The sequence below is a fragment of the Callospermophilus lateralis genome, chromosome 9, assembly GCF_048772815.1.
Source record: "Callospermophilus lateralis isolate mCalLat2 chromosome 9, mCalLat2.hap1, whole genome shotgun sequence".
NCBI lineage: Eukaryota > Metazoa > Chordata > Mammalia > Rodentia > Sciuridae > Callospermophilus > Callospermophilus lateralis.
The window spans coordinates 7669793-7691445 of record NC_135313.1 but is presented as its reverse complement, the minus strand read 5'-3'; the positions used below and the strand labels follow the sequence as shown (position 1 = coordinate 7691445).

General features: G+C 38.2%; 1 protein-coding gene across 2 annotated transcripts in view; it reads right to left on the bottom strand.

Moving 5' to 3' along the window:
* Positions 1-21492, bottom strand: part of Pde6d (phosphodiesterase 6D) — a 52417-nt gene extending 30925 nt beyond the window's left edge. The window contains exon 1 of one of the 2 annotated variants that reach the window (XM_076865921.1): positions 21268-21492. In XM_076865921.1, the coding sequence (XP_076722036.1) occupies positions 21268-21317 (50 nt within the window). In that variant the 5' untranslated portion in view covers positions 21318-21492. Of the gene's footprint in view, positions 1-21149; positions 21211-21267 lie in introns of those variants that run through there. The other variant, XM_076865922.2, reaches the window with a different exon arrangement.
* Positions 21493-21653: the final 161 nt, after the last annotated feature.

Here is a 21653-nt window from a genome sequence, read left to right as displayed (position 1 = left end):
ATTAAAAATTTTTTTTAGTTGTTCATAGATCTTTATTTTATTTATTTATATGTGGTGCTGAGAACCAAACCCAGTGCCACACACATGCCAGGCTGAGCCCCAGCCCCAGCCCCAGTCAGTGAATCAGGTTACCTTGGGTCAGAATTCACATAAAACAATATAAAAGGTGACATGGCTGAATAAAAATTTTTTTTCTGGTACTAGGGATTGAACTCCAGGCCTCGCACATGCTAGCCAAGAATTCTACAGACCAGTTACATCCCCATCCCAGGATAAAAATTAAAAAAAATTAAAAATCATTTATAAAACTTGTATAATATGATCATGTTCATTAAACAGTATGTATGTACATTTAAGGATTCTTGATTAAAAGAATCATGACTATTACTGAAAGTTTGGAAAAGGACAAAAAAATAAGAAATAGCTATAATTCTTTAGCCCAGAGATTATCATTTTATATTTTTTCTATGAATATATACTTTCCCCAGTAAATGTAATAATAAATTTATATACACATGATGTTCTAAGAAAACTAAGGCAAATTATAAGATTCATGTACAACAGTGGTTCTCAAACTTGGCAGTGGGGGAATTTTTAAATTCCCAATGTCTGGACTAGACACCCCCAAAACAAAGCCAACCAATCAAATCAGGATCTCCAGAGTTGGAACACAGGCATCAGTATTTTTCAACGTTCCCTGGGTGATTCCAAGGAAGCCAGAATTGAGAAACACTACTTGACACAGTTTTACACTCCTTGAGTAAAAGGTAAGGCAGGACAGGCTTTCTTCAAATTTCATGTGCATACTAATCACCTGGGGATCTTGTTAAACTATATTCTGGTTCAGTAGGTCTGCGGTGGAACCTGAAATTAAACATATCTAAACAGCTCTAGGTGAGGTGAGGCCAATGCTATCAGCCCAGGGACCACACTTTGATGAACATTTTGTTTTTCATTCTGGGAAAGAAAATTCTCCTACAGAATAGTAAGAAAAATATAACCAAAATATGACCATTGAAGTCCATACTCTTTATCATCAGCAAGGATGACTGATGAAAAGTTTGAGGCTAACATGTGCAACTTAGACAGACCTTATCTCAAAATAAAATAAAAAAGGACTGGTGATGTTGTCAGTGGTGGAGCATTTGCCTCGCATATGCCAGGTCCTGGGCTCTATCCCCAGCACTGGAACTATCCCACCCAATATTTGGAATAGCTTTGGGGGGCGGGCGGGGGAACAGTCATTAGAGTTTATGTATTTGTGTGAACAATAGAGCATAAGCAGGCATGGGGGAGAAGAGTGAGCAGTGTGAGAAAAAAAATATCAAATATCTAGAAAGTTGTGGAAAAAATAAAGCCCTTGGCCATAGTACTAGAAAGGTATAGAGTGAATCTGGAAGGGTATAAGGGGATTTTCAGAATCTATTTCTCTGCCAAAAACATATCTGGGAACCAGTACAGCTAATAAACTGACGTTGGTGCAGATTAACAACCATCTTCTATCAACTCCCTTCTGGGGACAGAAGGGACCCCAGGAGTATAAGTTTCCCCTGGCAGTGCTTTGGGAACTAACAACAAACAGTGAACCATTTGTTTAAATGCCTTTTTCTGTGAGCATAGAGAACATCTGGGCTCAAACATAGGGTCCCTTTGCAGCTTCCTGACAGCACCCTTCTGTGAATTTCTAAACATCCAGACCTACTTCACTAGACACATAACAACAACAAAAGGCAAAAACAAACAAACAAACCATTTTTTTCTTGAGGGTTTTCCCATGGAAATTGGAAATATTAGTATATTAATTAGTACATTTTTTAGAATGACAAAGTAAACCTGTAGTATAAAAATGTTCATAAATCACTACCAGACTTATTCCTGCAAGATAATTTCTAAAAACAATAAGTCAACTTTCATGTAAAATTATCTGGAGCAATATAAAACAGGGGCCATATCTAGGTAAATTTGTGTTTAAATAGAAGAAACTAAAGGAAAAGACTTTACTAAGAAGTGGAAGGAATTCTGTTGTCAGATGATTCATGCTGTATGTGTCTTTGCAGAAATGTTAGCAATCTTTACATTTAGCGGCTATTTATTGTATGATGGTGATGTTAACATGTAGTGAGTGCCTGATACTGTGATGTGTACTTTATTCATATCCACATGAATCCTCAAATTCTATAAAACAGGCATTATTATATAACCCATATGTTGATGAGGAATCTATGGTCTGGGGATGGTAAGTACATTGCTCAAAGTTCATAACACCAGAAAGTGGTAAAGTTGGTTTTTGACTGCCTGATTCCAAAGGCCATTCTTTTAATATTTATATGATATTACCAGCTATCCTGCATGCTGTTTGTCCCAGGGAGGGACTATACTCAAGACTGGGGGATACAAGATGAATAAGTTATGATCCTTAAGTTCAAGACAAGTAGTGCTTCCAGGACACAAGAAAGGCACTCTCAATACTATAGGAAGCAAGATGGTTTTTGGTGTCATGGAATGCCAACTCAGATGAGACGAAATCTGACTAGCAGATTATGCTAGTGTATTCCACAAGTCAGCTCTCATCTCATTTGGGGTCCTTGATTCTTGATCTTTTTATATCTTTGTTGGGTAAAAGATACATTTAAAAGAAGATACACTATTTTCTAGTTCAGGCAAGCTTTCCAGAAATTATTGAACTACATCAAACTATATAAAGTTGATCAGCCACAACAGTTTCTAGGAAATAAATCTAATTACCAGTTGAGGGTTGGTCTCATTTACATTAAATGATAGTGTTGCCTGACATCTTGATACTAAAATCTATCAGAACAAATCAGTCCAAGATTGAGGTTCCTGTCTCTATTTTGAGTTTCTATAAATCTCCAAAGATTCAGGAAAATCCCATTCATTATACTAGCCAATAATGGCTACAAAGGCCAATCTTTTTTTTGTGTGTGTGTGTGATGCTGAGGATGGAACCCAGAGCCTTATGTACTCTAGGCAAGCACTCAAACACTCAGCCTAGGGGCACTTTACTACTGAGTATATCCCTAGTCCTTTGTATTTTATTTTTTGCTTTTTTTTTTTTGGTACTGGGGATTGAATTCAGGGGAATTCAACCACTGAGCCACATCACAGCCCTTTTTTGTATTTTATTTAGAGACAGGGTTTCATTGTGTTGCTTAGCAGCCTTTTTTTTTTTGCTGAGGTTGGCTTTGAACTTGCCATCCTCTTGTCTCAGCCTCCTGAGCTGCTGGAATTGCAGGCTTGTACCACCGCACCAGGCTGTATTTTATTTTTGAGGCAGTGTCTCACTAAGTTGCCCAGGCTGACCTCAAACTTGCAATGCTCTTGCCTTAGCCTTCCAAGTTGCTGGGATTACAATGTGTGGCACCATGCCCAATGAGGTCAATAATCCTTAATCTATATTTTGTTATCGGTACAGATAGATTAAGTCTTAACTCATGCACTTCTCAGGGCTACCTTCCTAACAGTCATGTTTAACATGATAACTGAAAACAGCATAAGGCAATGGAAAACGTAAACAATATTTACAGGCTTGTCTAGCATTTAGCTAAGTATATTCATGGTTTACAGGCAGTCTTCAATGAAAGAAGAGGCAGGTAAAAGAATGATATTTCAGTACCTACTTTCAATAAATATGTCAAGTGTAGTAGTGTTCGGGCTCCTCTTTTTTCCTATTTTTCAATATTCATTTAGTACTCATGCCCACATGAAATAGTGGTGCTCCCAGTAGTTAAATACTTTTCTTAGGAACTTACAGCTGGAAAACAATGTAAGTAACATTCAGACAGAGGTCTGTCCACTTGCCTGGGAAGAGTGACTTCAGGCATCTGAAGGGTTTTAGGTCTTCCCTTTGTGGATAGCCTAACAGAGATGAAAGAGCTGAGAGAACTGGTGAAAGAGCGAAAAAGGCAAATACACCATGGAAATGGTCTTTTGGGATAAGCTTAGTAGAGGTATGCAGTTAGGAAGCTGTACTGATTGATGCATGGTGGAAACAAAATTCTATTCATAATAAAACTTCCCTATTACAAGCAGTGGTTACTTATTATTTGAGCTTAAATATTTCAAAATAATGATCTCCTTCAATTGAGCTGTGGGTTTGGCTATTAAAAAGTAGTCTCCCTGCTTTCAATATATACTGAATGTGACCATGAATTTCTTTTATCTGAAGGGGATAGGTTAACTGATAGGTTCTTAACTACAATTTGGTTTTATAAAAATTTAGTGTTGCAAAAACCCAAAATTTCCTCAATTGACATAGAAGTTTTGCTTGTTACAAAATTTTTGGTAAAAAATAGTTTTTATTTTTTTTAGTTGTTGATAGACCTTTATTTCATTCATTTATTTATATGTGGTGCCAAGAACGGAACCCAGTGCCTCACATATGCTAGGCAAGCGCTCCACCCCTGAGCCACAACTCCAGTCCCAGAGTTCTTACCCTATTCAGCTAATCTCTGAGAAGACAGGAAACAAGAAAATCTTAGGTGGACATTTGGCAATTATGTTCCATAGTACAAGATGGAGAAACACACTGATTTTAAGAGAAGGGGTTAATGCCAACCACAGATCTGCTTCTAAGAGGTAGTTCAGAGAAGCAGGTTGCCATCCTTCTCCAGTCATTTAGGAGATCATAACTATATCTGCATTATCAAAACTTTATTTCTCAGGAATTTTCTCAGGAATTGACATGGAATTTATTAGAATAGGTCTGTCTCACGAGACAGCTCAAGGAATGATGTTCAGAGTGAGTAATGGGAAAAGTTTTACATGAAGGCTTGCTTACCTTCTTCCCTTACCTTCGTTTCCCTCCAGCTCTCCAAAGAGCCTCTACTGTCCTTTTGCCTTGCCCATAATTATAATCTTGCCAACCATCTCACTCACTATTTATTTCCCAAACACATATAGAAGTACTACATGTTAAGCACAGATTATTTTGGGGATTCCACTGTTGTACTACTCAGAATGTAGTCTATACATATTTAGATTAATATGAATCCATTTGCACATCTGTGACAGTGTTTAAAACATTTTTTTTTCCCCTGTGTCATGAGGGATTGAACTCAGAGTGCTTTCACCATTGAGCTACATCCCCAGTCTTTTTATTTATTTGTTTAAAAAATTTTTGTGAGACACGGTCTTGTTAAATTGCTCTGGCTGGCCTCTAACTTGTGATTCTCTTGCTTCAGCCTCCTGAGTAGTTAGGATTACAGGCATGTGTCACAGCACCTGGCTAATATTTAAATTTTTTTTCACTTTTTTAAAATTGATTTTTAAAAAATTAAATGACAGTGAAATGCATTACAATTCTTATTACACATACAACACAATTTTTCATATCTCTGGTTGTATATAAAGTATGTTGACACCAATTCATATCTTCATACATGTACTATGGATTATGATGTCTATCATATTCCACCATCCTTGCTAACCCCCTGCCCCCTCGATTTCCTTCCCACCCCTCTGCCCTATCTAGAGTTTATCTATTCCTAAAATTTTTAATGTCAACTTAGCAGAGTAATTTGTTTGTGGATTCTAACAATTTTTTAAACTTTTATTTTGTATGTTATCTTTGTAATAATTCACTTTATTTTATTATATTTAAAAAATATTGGTCCATAAAGAATTAGAAGTTAAAACTGGGCTCTTCATCAGTGATAGTTTAAACAGTATTATTCCACGGCTTCTGCTCTTGACAAGGTTTGTTTAGTGTTATATAAGTGTCCAACAAAAAAATCCTTTCACACTCAGACATAAACTTTTTTTGGGGGGGGGGGTACTGGGAATTAAACCCAAGGGTGCTTAACCACTGAGCCACATCCTCAGCCCTTTTTATTTTTTATTTAGAGACATGGTCTCACTAGGTTGTTTACAAATGGCTAAGTTGCTGAGGCTGGCTTCAAACCTGTGATCCTCCTGCCTCAGCCTCCAGAGCTGTTGGGATTACAGGCATGCACCACCATGCCCGGCTCAGACATTCACATTTCTGAAGAACATATAAAATTTAGGCTTTGTAAGTAGGTTTGGAAAATACAAATTTTTTGAAAAAGTGAATTACTAATAGGTTAAAAGTATAAGAGAGGAGGGTAAAATAGGAAGGTAGAGCTGAGAAAAAGACAGTTTGATAAACAGGAAATCACAGGCAACTAGGTTAAAGGTTACAAACTGCTACAAACCTGAGGTGAAAAAGTCAAGAAGGCAAATCAAGGATTATTGGAAGGAGGAAGACACCGAGTCCAGGCCCTGCTATCCAATCTACTTTCCAGTGCTATCTGTTACGGTAGTACTTACCAGGGTGTACTATGTACACTAAAGTTTGCAAGTCAAATTCCATTGACACTGTAGTATTTATCTTTCTCAGCACATAATGGACACTCAAATACATGTTGAACCACACTGAGTTTTAAGGGTTGATTAGAATTCTCTTTCAGGTTAAGCATCATAAAACAAGTCTTACTGAAGAGTATCTAGAAGGCAATGCAGGGGAGCTGCTCATTTAGGTTCTACAGCCTGTGCAAGGGGCAACTTAGAGCTGGTTCTCAGCAAAAACAAGTAAACAAACCAAATCCACCCCCTACAGAGAACAGCAAAGTCAGGCAGCTGAATTGCATGTAAAAACATTAGATTTAAAAGGCTGTTCTGCAAAGGAAGGGCAGCAGAATAGAATAGACATTATGATTGCTGTGTGTATATAGGTGACTCTAATGACCAGAGTGATTCTGCAATCTGTACAATTAGAAAAAAGAGAAATTATACCCCAATGATTCAAATGTATGAATCACCAAGATCATTGTAATGTCATGTGTAGCTAATAAAAAAAATTAAAAAAATTAATTTGAATTATATAAACATGATGCCTGATAGGCAGGGCATGATGAAAAGGAGTTAAAAGAGGACTTCTCTGAGGAAAATTACTTGACCTTTAACATTTTTAATAGTTCATTTTTATACTTATTGAAGTAAAATTGACCTATAATATACTGAACATCATTAGGGTGTACAATTTTTGTTTATATTGCATGTATATGTAACTGTGAAACCAATGTGAGAATCAAAATAATTAATTTTTCATAATAAAAAAAGGCTGTTCTGCATTAAGTTTGAATTCATGACTTGGCAGAATACTTGTAAATTATATACAGGCATGTGGTTCTGAGTAATTTCAAGGTAATAGATTTTTCAGGCAAAATGGCTGACTAAGCACATAATGATATATGCTAATGTCTACCATGGCAGACCAGAGCAATGCAGGCAAAACTTCAATACCAGGCAAAGCTTCAATACCAAGGTCATAGGCATAAAGAAAAACTTCTCCCTTCTTATTCCTTTGGGGTGGCAGCAACTTTAATGACTAGCAGTAAACAAAGGGAGCTTATATTTAGTGGCATTCTGAACATTTATTTTCATCATAGAAATGCCTTTCTTTGCTTTGCTCTCCCAGTTTCTGGTTGTGGTTTTTTTCATTTTCTTCTTGTTGTCTTTGTCTTTCAACACTATCCCTTTATGATCTCTCTCCTCTCAGTCTCCCCTCCTTGTTCAGTTTCTGAATTCATTTCCTTCTCTCACTCCTACCTTCATTAATTCTCAAATGCCCCTCTGCTAAAATTCTCCTGTTTCTTCTGTGCTAGTCTTGGTTATACAGAGCAGGATGATGTCTTTTAGTTCATTCTTTTCTTTTTCTTTCCCTTGTTTCCCTCTCTCCCTTCTTTCCTTCTGCTGTACTGTGGATTGAACCTTCAAGCATGCTAGGCAAGAGTTCTACTGAACTACGTACCTAGCTGCCCCCTTTTGTTGTGGTAGGGGGTTGACTCAGGGACACTTTACCACTGAGCTTCACCCCAGTCCTTTTTATTTTGAGACAGGGTCTTGCTAAGTTAAGTTGCCCAGGCTGGCCTTGAACTTGTAATACTCCTGCCTCAGCCTCTGAATAAGCTGGGATTACAGGCATATGCCACAACACCCAGCTTTTTGTACATTTTTAAGAATCAATTCTAGCCAGTGGTGGCACAGGATTGTAATCCTAGAGGCTTGGGAAGGTGAGGCAGGATTGCAGGTTTGAAGCCAGCCTCAGCAAGTTAGCAAGACTCTAAGCCACTGAGACTCTGTCTCAAAATTAAAAATAAAAAGGGCTGGGCTGGGGATGTGGCTCAAGTGGTAGCGCGCTCGCCTGGCATGCGTGCGGCCCGGGTTTGATCCTCAGCACCACGTACAAACAAAGATGCTGTGTCCGCCAAGTACTAAAAAATAAATATTAAAAAATTCTCTCTCTCCCTCTCTCTCTCACTCTTTCTAAATAAATAAATAAATAAATAAACAAATAAAAAGGGCTGAGGATGTGGCTCAGTGGTTAAGCACTCTTGGGTTCAATCCATGGAACCAAAAAAAAAAAGAAATTCCAAAACCAAAAAAAACCCAATTCTAATTCGCAGACATTTAAACATACTTTCCAACTTAATTATTTCTCAGTGATGTTCCATTTATGAGAGACAAGGTGAGAAAATATAAATGGATCCCTGGGAACCCAGGTTTCAGTATCCTTGAAACTTAATATGCAGCACTGTAATCAGTGGTTGATATCCCTACGAAATGATACTCTGGCCCTGGCAAAGTTACTATGCTTGGAAAGGGTACAATAAAAATCCAAATTGGCCTGGGAAACAGTGGAGGTAAGTAATTTAGTAATGAGAAAGAGATCACCATTTGAAACGTAACACAGTCTTCTCACTAGCAAAGTCAACAATAAAACAAATCTTTCTTTTTCTAGTATGTCTATTATTCTACTGTGAGCAGTTATGTGCTTGAAATTGGTCAGAAACAAACTGGGAGAGACAACCAAAGGGATTCTTAAGAGACTCTGCATTTTCCTTTGCTTCCCAACCTCTTGATTGAAGAAGAGATAATACAAGGTCTTTCCCAGGGGCCTTTCTCCCAAAGGGCATTTTCTTTCATGTTATTTGGAGGCACTTGGATATTGCCTTGAATCTTATCAAAATCTACATTCAGAGATTCCTAAGCTTCACCTAGTTTTTTAAAAATGCTATATTATTGAGAGGGAAAACATCTTTCTCAAATGATAATCCTTTAAAAACATGCAAAAGCAAAGCCAAAGATGATTTTAGTTTTCAAGTGGGACTTAAGTGTTGTCTAGGGGGCTTCTTCTGTTGTCACTCCATGGCCAATTGCTTACCAGAATTGTGAAAAAAGATGTTCAGATGTCTAAGCTAGAGTTAAAAAAAAAAATTATCAAGTCTCTGGCTTTTCTGTCACCCTGAAATATGAAATCTACAAATTTGTAAAATGGACCCAATCATGAATTTTACATCAGAGATAAATGACTGTAACAATATAATAACAATAATGCATTTAAGTTTTTTTGTTTTTGTTTTTTTGTACAGGGATTGAACCCAGGTACCCTTAAACACTGAGCCATATCTTCAGCTCTTTTTATTTTTTGAGACACGGCATAGCTAAGATGCTTAGGGCCTTGCTAAATTGCTGAGTCTGGCTTTGAACCTACTATCCACCTGCCTCAGCCTCTTGGAATTGCTGGGATTAGGGGCATATGTACCACAGTGCCTGGTGAGGAGCTATGGTTTTTAAAATGAGTTGACATACATTATGTCATTCAAATTTCATAACATCTTTGTAAATCAGATGGGGCAAGCTTTAACCTCATTTTACAGAATAAGTGACTTGTGCAAAAGTGACAACTTAAAAAGTGATTTCCCTTTTTATTATTTTTTGCATTGTTGGTGATGGAACCTAGGGTCTTGTGCATACTAGGCAAGTGCTTACCACTGATTTATATACCCATTCCTAATCTTTTTACCCATTCAAGCTAGTCCCCTAAACTCTGCTTTCCTAGGCCACCAGATTTCTTGAAGAGAAATTGATTCCTGATGATTTTCTTTTCTCATTATTCATTTTCTAATTTTTGCAGATTATAGTTAATTTGTTCCCTGAAATATCAATTGTTTTTTTTTGTTTGTTTGTTTTTTTAAATACATCTTATGCCAGGGTGGTGCACTCTTTGTTTTAAAAATTTTTTAGTTTTCGGCGGACACAACATCTTTGTTTCTATGTGGTGCTGAGGATCGAACCCGGGCCGCACGGATGCCAGGCGAGCACGCTACCACTTGAGCCACATCTCCAGCCCCATTAGTATATTCTTAAATATTTGTTGAATGAATAAAATTTCCAGCATTTCAAGGACTTGTTTTTGATCCTCCATTCTTCCTCACTCTTGACTCCAACTCACTCCTGAAACACTCTCCTCCCTCATTTTTCATGTCATTACTTATTTTTCTTCTCTAACTCCTCAGTAACTTAAAAGATTAAACTACTTAACACCTACTCATCTTTCATGGTACTATTCAAATGACAATTCTGAAGTCTTCCACACCGCCCCCAGCACTAGTCATTCTTCCTGTTTCTATAGCACTTAATATCTACTGCTAGGCCCCTATCACATTGTATTCTGATTGTTATTCTCTCTCCCTTATACAAGAAATGTCCTTTGGACACAGAAACCAGTTTATTTATTTATATCTCTTGGATTTAGCAGGTGATTTGCCACTTACAGATTATCTTAAAAAGTGTCTGAAACAACTGCCAGTAAATGACAGCCCTAGGACTAGAACCTAGCTCTTCTGGATCCTCCCTATTTAATACTTACATAGAAGATGGCTCAAAAGTAATTAAGGCTTATGGTGACATTTCTCACTTCTTATTCCATGAAAGTGCTCAGGTTCTCAGGAGGGTCTGCTAGATTCTTATCTCAATCTATAAATACTTCAAGAAACTTTAAAACTAATCCTAAAAGTATGTAACACTGTGTAACAGGAACCCTAGAGTTGGTTCCAAAATCCACACTCAATATACTTTCACTTGATAATTTTCATAGAAGTTTTAAAGAAAAGGTTGCATTATGAAACTGAAATAACTTAAGCTGCTCACAGGTAGGATTGTCTATCTGAAATGCCAGGAAATGCTCACTTATTTGTGCGAGATCCAAAGGGTGTAAGACATTCTTTCTCCTCATCCTATGAGATGACCTGAATTGCTTATCTGAGACCACTTCCTCATGGAATAAACTATGTGAATAACTTAACTGGATAATGGTTCACAATCCTGTGTTTATTAGATTTTAGTATGTTTGATTATGATCAAAGTTGCTAATCAGATTCCTGTAAATGATCATCTCTTGACTACACGTGGAAAAAATGTGAAAGAAAACAACCTTTTGCTGCTTAATTACTTTGGGGAGACTGTCTCTTGTTTGCAGATAATGAATTGCTAAATTATTCTTCCTTATCCCAGGCTAGGCCCTGCCTCTTGTATCTGAGAATCGAATAAAAACTAAAAATAGTATAGGATTTATAGCTATAATGGAAGAAAATAATTTTCAAGTGAAAAATAAATCTGTGACTTAAATAATGAGGAAAATTTTTGACTCAAAAATCAAGGATATGGTATCAAAAATAGATTCCCCAGGAAGGCCGCATAATATATTATGGAAAATATGGACTTTGTACAGAAACAAGGTTTAAATAAGGTTTTGCCTTTATCAAATGTCGATCCTCAATTCCCTCATTTATAAAGTAAAGACAAAGGGTTGTTGTAATAACATAATAATGTACTAAAGTGCTTTGAAAACCTAAAAAACAATTGGAATACCAGATATTATTAGGCCACACCCTTTCTTCTTGTGACCAAATTAATAGCATTATTTATATCAGAGCTATTTAGGTTTAATTCTCTACCCTTTATCTAGATTCAGAGGCAATAATTGCTCCTCTTGACTCTGAATCAGTGTATCCAAAATTCACTAAATAAGATAATTCATCAATACTAGGAAAAGAGTTGGTTAAAAACAAAAAGGAAACCAGACTATATTCTTTAGTTACATCACAAAAAAACTGTGCCTATTTTAGGTGTGGAACATACGTCAATAGAAATACTTGCTGGAAAGAGTTCTTATCAATTAAGAAAGGTTGTCAACCAAATCAAAAGATTGTAGTATTGGAAAAGGATCTTAGAGTCCTTCTGGAGATCACCTGTTCTGATATATATACATTTGATATGTATACAATTTCCCTCTGCAACACTCTGGATTGTCGGGCATTCATCTGTTGCCTAAAATGTTTATTGGAAAAAGTCTTTTTTTTTTTTTCCAGGTAACTCTAATAGTTAGAAATTGGGCTAAACTCTGATTCCTATAATTTCTATTCCTGAGTCTTATACTTCCTCTGAGAGCAACACCACATACATTTAATTCCTCTCCTTTAGAGCAGTTTTTTAAAATTTAGGAAAGAACACCCTTGTCCTTTGAACAACTATTTTCATTTTTAGGCTAAAGGCCCCTGGGTTTCCTAATTACTAGCACATTTCAAGCACCTCTTCTCTGAACCAGCTCCACTTTGCCCTGGCTGCGTCACTGCAGATTAAATAAGCTTCTGTGTGTACCCCTACAGTGAGACTATCACCTTTTTGCCAGAAACAGGATGCTTCTTTTGTCCAAGCCACTGATATCTTTATGCATATCAGACTTTAAGAAAATATATTTTCTTTTCCTCCTAGCTTTAAAATTATCAGCAGGTCAAAGGCAAACAAAGAATGCTGTTTTTGAAACCTTGACAAATTGAGTTTAAGCATTCAAGCAATGTTTAAGAACTGTCAGGTTACTACTCAAGATGACCTTTAATATTCCTTCCTATGATGTTAAAGCTCAGGAATAGGGACAGGTCTACAAATTCAGAAGTCAAATCCCGTCTCCAAATGGGAATTTGTGGACACAGAATGTCCACAAATGAGGCCTGTGGGGGGAAAAGTGAGGTCAAAACTCATAAGAAGCTAGAGCTGCCAAGCCTTAGCACCACCATTAGTCCTTTATCAAATACAGTAACAGTACTACCCAATTTTTCCATGACAGTCTTACCAGAATTCTGCCTCACTATTCCAGAAGTTATTATCATGTTTCACTACAAACCATATGACACACTCCTGGAAAGAAACTTAGAAGGTCTGAAGAAGATCAAAAATGTTGAATTTTATCCCAACTTCTTCCTAAACTGCAAAAGTAGGAATGCCTGTTTAAGAATCCTAAGTAATATAATCAATAGGGCATTATATTAATTTAATCTATTTAGGATAATAATAACAACTTCTCAAAGTTCATGCAGGAGGGAAAAAAGCAAACAATCATAATCTACCTGGAATCCATGACTAGATGACCTGTGACCACAGTTTTTAAGGCTGCATGAGTGGTATGTTTTGGCTGCTCTCCAAGTACTTTGGTTGACAGATAAAACTGTTTTAGGAAAATCATAAACTTCAAATTCATTTCTAACACCTGACCAAGGCAATAGTATAAGGCAATAGTGACATTCAAGAGAAGTTGAACAGTCTATCTTAATTAGGAAATCTAAGTGAATAGAAAATGTAAAGCCAATTATTTTAGACTAGAAATAAAAATCAAGGGGCTGGGAATGTGGCTTAAGCAGTAGCGCGCTCGCCTGGCATGCGTGCGGCCCGGGTTCGATCCTCAGCACCACATACAAAGATGTTGTGTCCACCGAAAACTAATAAATAAATATTGAAAAAAAAATCAAACTTCAAAGTGTTATGGGAAAAAGGATATCTGGGTTCTAAGACCAAACCATGGGAGAGGAAAAGAAAAAAAAAAAAAAAAGAGAAGTGCTTTCAGAAAGCTTCTGAACTATTTTTTTTTTTTGTCAAGCTGCCATAAATTAGATTAAGAGTCTTTCCTAGATAACAATATAAACACCAGGTACATATCAATGTTTATAAACTGAGTCATTTCTTCAAAAGCAAAACAAATGTTTGTAAGAAAATCTGATAGTAGCATCAAGGAACTGGTTACATCCCAGAGAAATAGGTGGTTTTATGGAAATATTAACACTATAGTTATTATCATTCATAATTATTAATAGAATGGTTAACAGTAGTTAACCATTTATTATTTATTATTCACCATGTGCCAGGTACCATTATGCAAAGCATTTTAAAAATTTCATTTCATTTAATTATGATAACAACCCTCAGAGGTATGAGATATGGATATAGAGGTGCAAAGAGCATGAGTGCTCCACTGAGAGGCACTATGTGGAGGTAGCAAGGCTGAACCTTAACTGTCTGTGCTTTTTTTTTGAGGGGGGCAGGTACCAGGGATTGAACTCAGGAGCACTTAACCACTGAGCCACATCCCCAACCCTATTTTGTATTTTATTTAGAGACAGGGTCTCACTGAGTTGCTTAGCACCTCGACATTGCTGAAGCTGGCTTTGAACTCATGATCCTCCTGCCTCAGTTTCTCGAACATTTGGAATTACAAGCCTGCTCCACCACACCCTGTCCAGGAAAATACAAATTAAAGCAAAATACCATTTATTGTCCAAATTTGCAAAAATTTAAGATTCACATAGTTAATGTGGAAAATTGAGGATTGTCAACATTGTTGGTGAGAGAACATAAGGATATCTTCCCTTCTTTTAAAGTAACAAAAATGGTTCTTACAGAAACACTCTAAGGTCTGGGGCTATAGCTCAGTAGTGGACTGCTTGCCTACCACTCTTCCCGCTCTTAATCACTGTGTCCCATGCTCCCCTGTAGTTACATGGTAAGTTTTGATGGGCACCAACTACCTTCCATAGAGATACACACACACACACACACACACACACACACACACAGAAAATGAGAATGAAAAGCTGCCAACCCTGAATATTATCAATCTTTAAACTTTCTGTCAAGTTTGAAATTAGGGGATAACCTATTGTTTTGATAAGCCTGAGTAGCTCCTTCATTTATTTGTTTCTTCTGGGAATTGTCCATATCTTCCCCCGCCACCTTTTTTTTTGTGTCTGGTATTGGGGTACTCTACCACTGAGCTATAATCTCAATCCTTTTAAATTTTTATTTGGAGACAGAGGTCTTGCTGAGTTGCTCAAGCTGGCCTTGAACCTGTGATTCTCCTGCCTCAGCTTCCTAATTCACTGGGATTATAAGTGGGTGCAACCATATCTGGCTCCTTTTCCCATTTTGAGTTAAATAATTATGTTATTGATATATAGGCAGCCATTTATATTCTGGATATTACATTAATATTTGGAGTATAGGTAAATAAATAAATGAGATCTGGGGTCACAGTTCAGTGGTGGAGTACTTGCCTAGCAGGTATGAGGCCCTGTGTTCAATCCCCAGCATGGCTTTAAAAAAAAAAAAAAGAGAGAGAGACTATTAGTTAAGCTTTAAAAAAAAAAAAAAAAAGCTAAATCACTACTGCATACCATCTATCAAAGCAAATTCCAGGTAGATTAAAGATAATGAAATCATAAAAACATAATCCTTTCTGATGACAGTCTGTTGGTTTCTTGATATTAATGTAATAAGATATGTATTTATGCCATTGAAAAAGTAATTCAAATAGGCAAAACAGTACATTATAAACTATATTAGAAAGCTACTATAAGAGTACTATGATGAATGTATGGCATTGAAACAATTCACAATAACCATTTTTGGAAATTATGAACATGATAAACTTATTAAGTGAAAAGGTAATTTACAAAACATTATTCTAGTTCCATTACTTGTTTATTTATTTTTGGTACTGGGGATTGAAGCCAGGGGTGCTTAACTACTGAGCCACATTCCCAGCCCTTTTTATTTTTAGGAAAGATCTTGCTAAGTTGTATAGGGCCTGGCTAAGTTGCTAAGGCTGGCCTTGAACTTGGTGTTTTTCCTGCCTCAGCCTCGGGATTTGCTAGGATTATAGGTGTGCACCCCCACATCTGGCTCTAGATCCATTTTTATAAAAGCAAATACAGCCAGATGCAGTGGTGCGCACTTATAATTCTAGCAACTCAGGAGGCTGAGGCAGGAGGTTCAACATTCAAGGGCAGCCTGGGCAACTTAGTAAGACTCAGTCTCAAATGAAAATAAAAAGGGGTGGGAATGTAGCTTTATGGTAGAGGGCCCTGGGGTTCAATCCTCAGTACACCCTGACCCCCCAAAAAATAAGAAGGGAAGAAAAAGGCAAAAAACAAATATAATAAACACTAACCACACTGGAAGCCTACATTAAAATATTAATAAAGGTCATTCTAGGTGCTGGGGTTTATGATAGAAAAATTGAACATTACTTTAAAAAATACATTGTGCTTTGGAAGATATCCCTTCTAAATATAGATAAAGAAGGAACTGAGACTCATTTTCATATCCTTTCAAGTGCAGAGGGCCCTACGCATAACAGTCACCCAATAGTCTTGTTTAATGAATGAAATGGGAGACTTTGGGACTCACAATCTCTATATCAGCTGCTTAAAATTATCAAATCCAAAACTCACAAAACAATCACATTTGTTTCCCAAGTAACATTTCATTCATAACTTTGATTTATAATTTAACAACAAGAGAGAAATTCGAGTCTTTGATGTGTACGAATTAAAAAGGAATGTTTGAACAACCTACAATAAAAATTAATTTAAAAAAAATAAATAAAAAGGAATGGGGTGGGATGGGCTGGAAGTGATATGAGAAAGAAATCTAACAAATATATTATTTTGGGTGGTATTGGGGTTTGAACCCAGGGGTACTCTACCACTGAACTCTTTCTATTTTTTATTTTGAGACAGAATCTGGATAAATTGCCCAGGCTGGCCTCCAACTTGCCATCCTCCTGCCTTTGCCTCCTAAGTAGCTGGGATTACAAGCATGCACTACCACACGTGGCAAAACATTTTATTTATTTATTTTTAAATGTTTATTTTTTAGTTGGACACAATATCTTTATTTTTATTTATATGTGGTGCTGAGGATAGAACCCAGGGCCTCACACATGCTGGGCAAGCACGCTACCACTGAGCCACAAACCCAGCCCCAAATATTTTATTTTCGAAATAACTTAAGATACACACAAATACTGAATTATCTCAGACTATACCTGATTTATGCAATATGATATTCACACTCATTAAAGATCTACAGAGAAAGATTCTGTGTGAATAAAAGGAACACCAATATTTATATGGAGCTTATAATATGACTTTTTTTTTTTTTCATACTGGGGTTGAACTCAGGGGCATTCAACCACTGAGTCAAATCCCCAGCCCTATTTTGTATTTTTTATTTAGAGACAGGGTCTCACTGAACTGCTTAGTGCCTCACCATTGTTGAGTCTGGCTTTGAACTCATGATCCTCTTGTCTCAGCTGGGATTACAGGTGTGTACCACTGAACCCAGCATAATATGACTTTAACACACATACTCTGTTTATGACATACCAATTCTTTCTATTATAAACTATACTAATTATACTATAAAGCTATAGTTAAACAAAATGCATTCTGGCATAAGACAAATAGATCAATGAAACAGAAATATTTATAACAAACCCATGTCTTGTGGAGATTTGGTTTATAACAAAGGGAGCATTTCAAAACAATGGGGAAAAGATGAAGTAACCATAGAATTAAATGAAGAATATTAATAAATTTGAAATAATAATTTTAAAATTCTGTTCAATGAAAAAAGGAGACAATTTGGGGCTGGAGTGCTCGCCTAGCACATGTGAGGCCCTGGGTTCAATCCTCAGCACCACATAAAAATAAGTAAATAAAATAAAGGCATTGTGTCCAACTACACCTAAAAATTAAATATTTTTTTTAAAAGGAGACCATTTTACATTGAGAGAAAGTATTTGCAACATAACAGGCAAATGACTGATATTAAAATCTATAAAGAACACCCACAGGGCTGGGGTTGTGGCTTAGTAGTAGAGTGCTTGCCTAGCATGTGCGAGGCTCTAGGTTCGATCCTCAGCACCAAATAAAAATAAATAAATAAAGGTATTGTGTCCAACTACAACTAAAAATAAATAAATAAAAAGAACACCCACAAAGCAACAAGAAAAATAAGTCAAATGGGCAAAAACAAAATTAACAAGCATTTCACAAAAGAAAATGAAATGACAAATATGAGACTTGCAACTTCTCTAATAACAACAGTAATAATATTAGCCAACACATAATGCTTACTATGCATCAAGTGTTTTTCAAAATGCTTTAGGTATCAACTCATTTAATCTCACAACAGCCCCAGAGTCAGGTCCTAGTATCACCTCTATTTTATACATGAGGAAACTGAGGCAGAGGTTTAAGGAAATTGTGTAGGGACACACAACTAGGAGTGCGGACTAGAATTTTAATGCAGACAATACAGTTTCCTGACCTAGTTTTTTTTGGGGGGGTACTGCGGATTGAGCCCAGACACACTCTACCACCTTTTTACTTTGAGACAGGGTCTCATTGAATTGCCAAGGCTAGCCTCAAACTTGCAATCTCCTGCCTCAGCCTCTTGAATTGCTGGTATTAAAGGTATGCACCGTGTTGTAAACTCCAGTATAGTTTTTAACCACTATACCATACTCTCTAGGGATCCAGGAAAATAAAAATTAAAGAAAAATATCATTTGTTGTCCAAATTTGCAAAAATTTAAGATTCACATAGGAAATGTGGAAAATTGAGGTGAGAGAACATAAGGGTATTTTCCCTTTTTTTAAAGTAACAAAAATGATTCTTACAGAAACAGACACTCTAAGGTCTGGGGCTGTAGGTCAGTAGTGGACTGCCTACCATGTGTGAGGCACCGAGTTTGATACTTAGCACCAAATAATAAATAAATAAATAAAATAAAGGAATGCTGCCCATCTACAACTACAAAAAGATATATATATATTTTTAAAGAGACAGACGCTCTGAAAGTTCACGTAAACCACATTTACCCAGTAATGGGTGGACAATAATTGTGGTTTCTTACTAACACATTATTATTATTCCATGAAAGTAGGATCAAATCTTAAATGTTTCTGTTTGCCTCTTCTTTCTTAATCCTCAGACATCAACAAAGGTCACTGTATGATGGATGGGCACTCTCTTGTTCCCACACTTCTATATGCCTTGCTTCCCTTGTGCTTCAGGATTCAGTCAATTCAGGTCAAACTTTCTTGATGCATTAACACCATCATGAAATTGATTAATTCACATTTCTTTCTAGTGGGCGAATACAGTTCTGTTTTCTAGTGGACTAACAACAGGTCTGTTTTCTACTCTTTTTCATATTTGCCCCTTAGCGTCTTTCTGAATAGGTTCAAGAGCCAAGATGGAAGGTAAGAAGTTCAAACTTTCCTTTTTTTGCCATGTTCAGAAACCTTTTGTTGTTAGCAGTGTGGGGTGGCAGATGCCTGTAATTGTGCAGCTCAGGAGGCTGAGGGAGGAGGATCACAAGTTCAAAGCCAGTTTCAGCAACAGTGAGGTGCTAAGCAACTCAGTGAGATCCTGTCTCTAAATAAAATACAAAATAGGGCCAAGGATGTGGCTCATTGATTGAGTGCTCCTGAGTTCAATCCCTGGTAGCCCCCTCAAAAAAAAAAAAAAAAGTGTTGGAAACATTTCTTTTTTTTCAGTAATATATTACTTACAATTAGACAAAAATTTTGCTTCCAAAATTTCTCAATACTCCATAGTATCTAATTTACCATTCATAGCATAATAAATAATTATGTAAATAACTTAACAATATAAACAACTTAAATAATGTAAATAGCTTAAGGGAAAAATAAAATAAAATCATGCCATAGGGTGTGGGTATTTTTTTTTTTTTTTTTTTTTTGGTACTGGGGATTGAGCCTAGGGGTGTTTTACCTTGGCTGACCTCAAACTTGGGATCCTCCTGCCTCGGCCTCCTGATTCACTGGGATTATAGGCTTGTGCCACCTTACCTGGCATGCCACAGCTTTCTAACACTTTGGTTATCCTTATCTACTTAAAGGTTCTGTTATGAAGAGAAACAGAAAAGATACATGGAACTATGAAAAAGTCAGTTACTAAACTTCACTACATTAAAGCACTGAAAGTTTATCACAAATATGACAGTCTATACAAAAATGATACAGCTTTCAGTTTTTTTAAAAAAGTATAGTGGGTCAGTTTTTATTTGTAATATTTCATTTGTACATCCTGTGTACACTTTTGCATTGTATCCTAAAATTTACTACCAACTTGGTTTTTAACATGACAAAGCAGTTAAAATTTCCTGGGGAAGAAACAGGCAGTTCAGAGAATAGTGCTTTACTAAACCTTTGAGGGGAGGAACCCTAAAGGGATGACAGCAATTCACTAAGAGAGGAATTTAAGACAGGTCTATACTGTAGAGATGGGATGTAAGAAGAGATTAAGGTCGGCAGGAGATCGTAAAATTGGAATACACAAGATCGTATTTTTCTGTCGGTATCTTAGGGTGACAGACTAACACTCCATTGAAAAACAAAACTTCCTTGCTATATGAAGGAGAAGCAGGTTGCAAAAGCGCACAACAGGCCCGAGGCAATGATTTCCATATCCTACCACGTCCTACCTACCGGGTCTTCACCACGATCGAACAATTGCTGGACAGCTCCACTACAGCTAGCTGCAGCCACACCAATGCCAGCCCGAAGTTCCCTTTACTAGAAGTCTCATGCAAACCAGAGTACCTCAAGGCATCCCGCACACAAGCTCACCGTCCTCACTCATCTCGCTGGAACGAAAACTGAGCTGAGAGAAGCAGTGACCACCCAACGTCTCTAAAGGCCGAGAGAGTTAATAATTTCTCTTTCCCCACCTTCCTCGGCTACTACAGCCCTGCGAGACGCCACAAGTGAGGGAAAGAAGTTGGGGAAACAGACGGGGTGGAGTAGGGTGGGGACTGACAGAGTTTAACATAGCATTTTGCATGTGTCAAACACAAGGTCACTCGCTCAGAGTCACTTTTCCCTGCTCCCCCGTGGGCTTCCCGCCAAAGACGCTTCCAGTCTCCGAGGCCAGCCCGCCGCGCCCCCTCGGCCCTGGCCCGCGGGCCGCGGCCCCTCCCGGCTTCCGGGTCCCGGCCGGAGCTCCGAACCCAGCTGGCCTGCTGGACGCCGGTCTCCGACGCCGGAGCCTCTGCAGCCCGTCCCGGGACTCCTCCGCCTCCACCCCCTGAGGCTCCCGTCATCGTCCCCTTCCTTCCGCAGGTCGCCCCTGAGCCCGCCGCCCGCGCCTGGTCCCACCGGGGCCCGGGACGCCGTTCCTTTCCTGGCGGCTCTCGCTGCCCTTTTTTTCGGGTGCCCACCGGGGGCCCCCGCCCCGGCCGGTCTCCTCAGGGAGCGGCCGCCTCCCAAGTCCTCCCGGCCCCGCCCCGCTCCCGGGCGGATACAGTTTGAAGCCTCTCAGGATCTCCCTGGCCCGCTCGTCCTTGGCTGACATGATGCGGCGGCCGCCGCCCGCGGCTCTCCCACACTAGCCGGCGGAGCCTCGCAGACCGTGCCCAGGAGTCGAGGAAGGAGCCGCAGCCGGGCCTGGAGACCTCTGGCAAGCAGCGGCAGCGGCCAGACACTGACCGGCCTCTCCCTCCCCCTCGCTCCCGCTCCTGATCCCTTCTCCTTCCCTCTAGCCTCGGAGCGCCCGCCCCGCAGCCAATGGAAAACCCGTCTCGGCGATTGGCATCCTGGCCAGCCAATAGAAATGTTCAGCGGCTTCGCAGGGGGACGGAGAGCGTCAATGGGAAAGGCCCTCCTCAAGAAGTCCCGTAGGACAAAAATT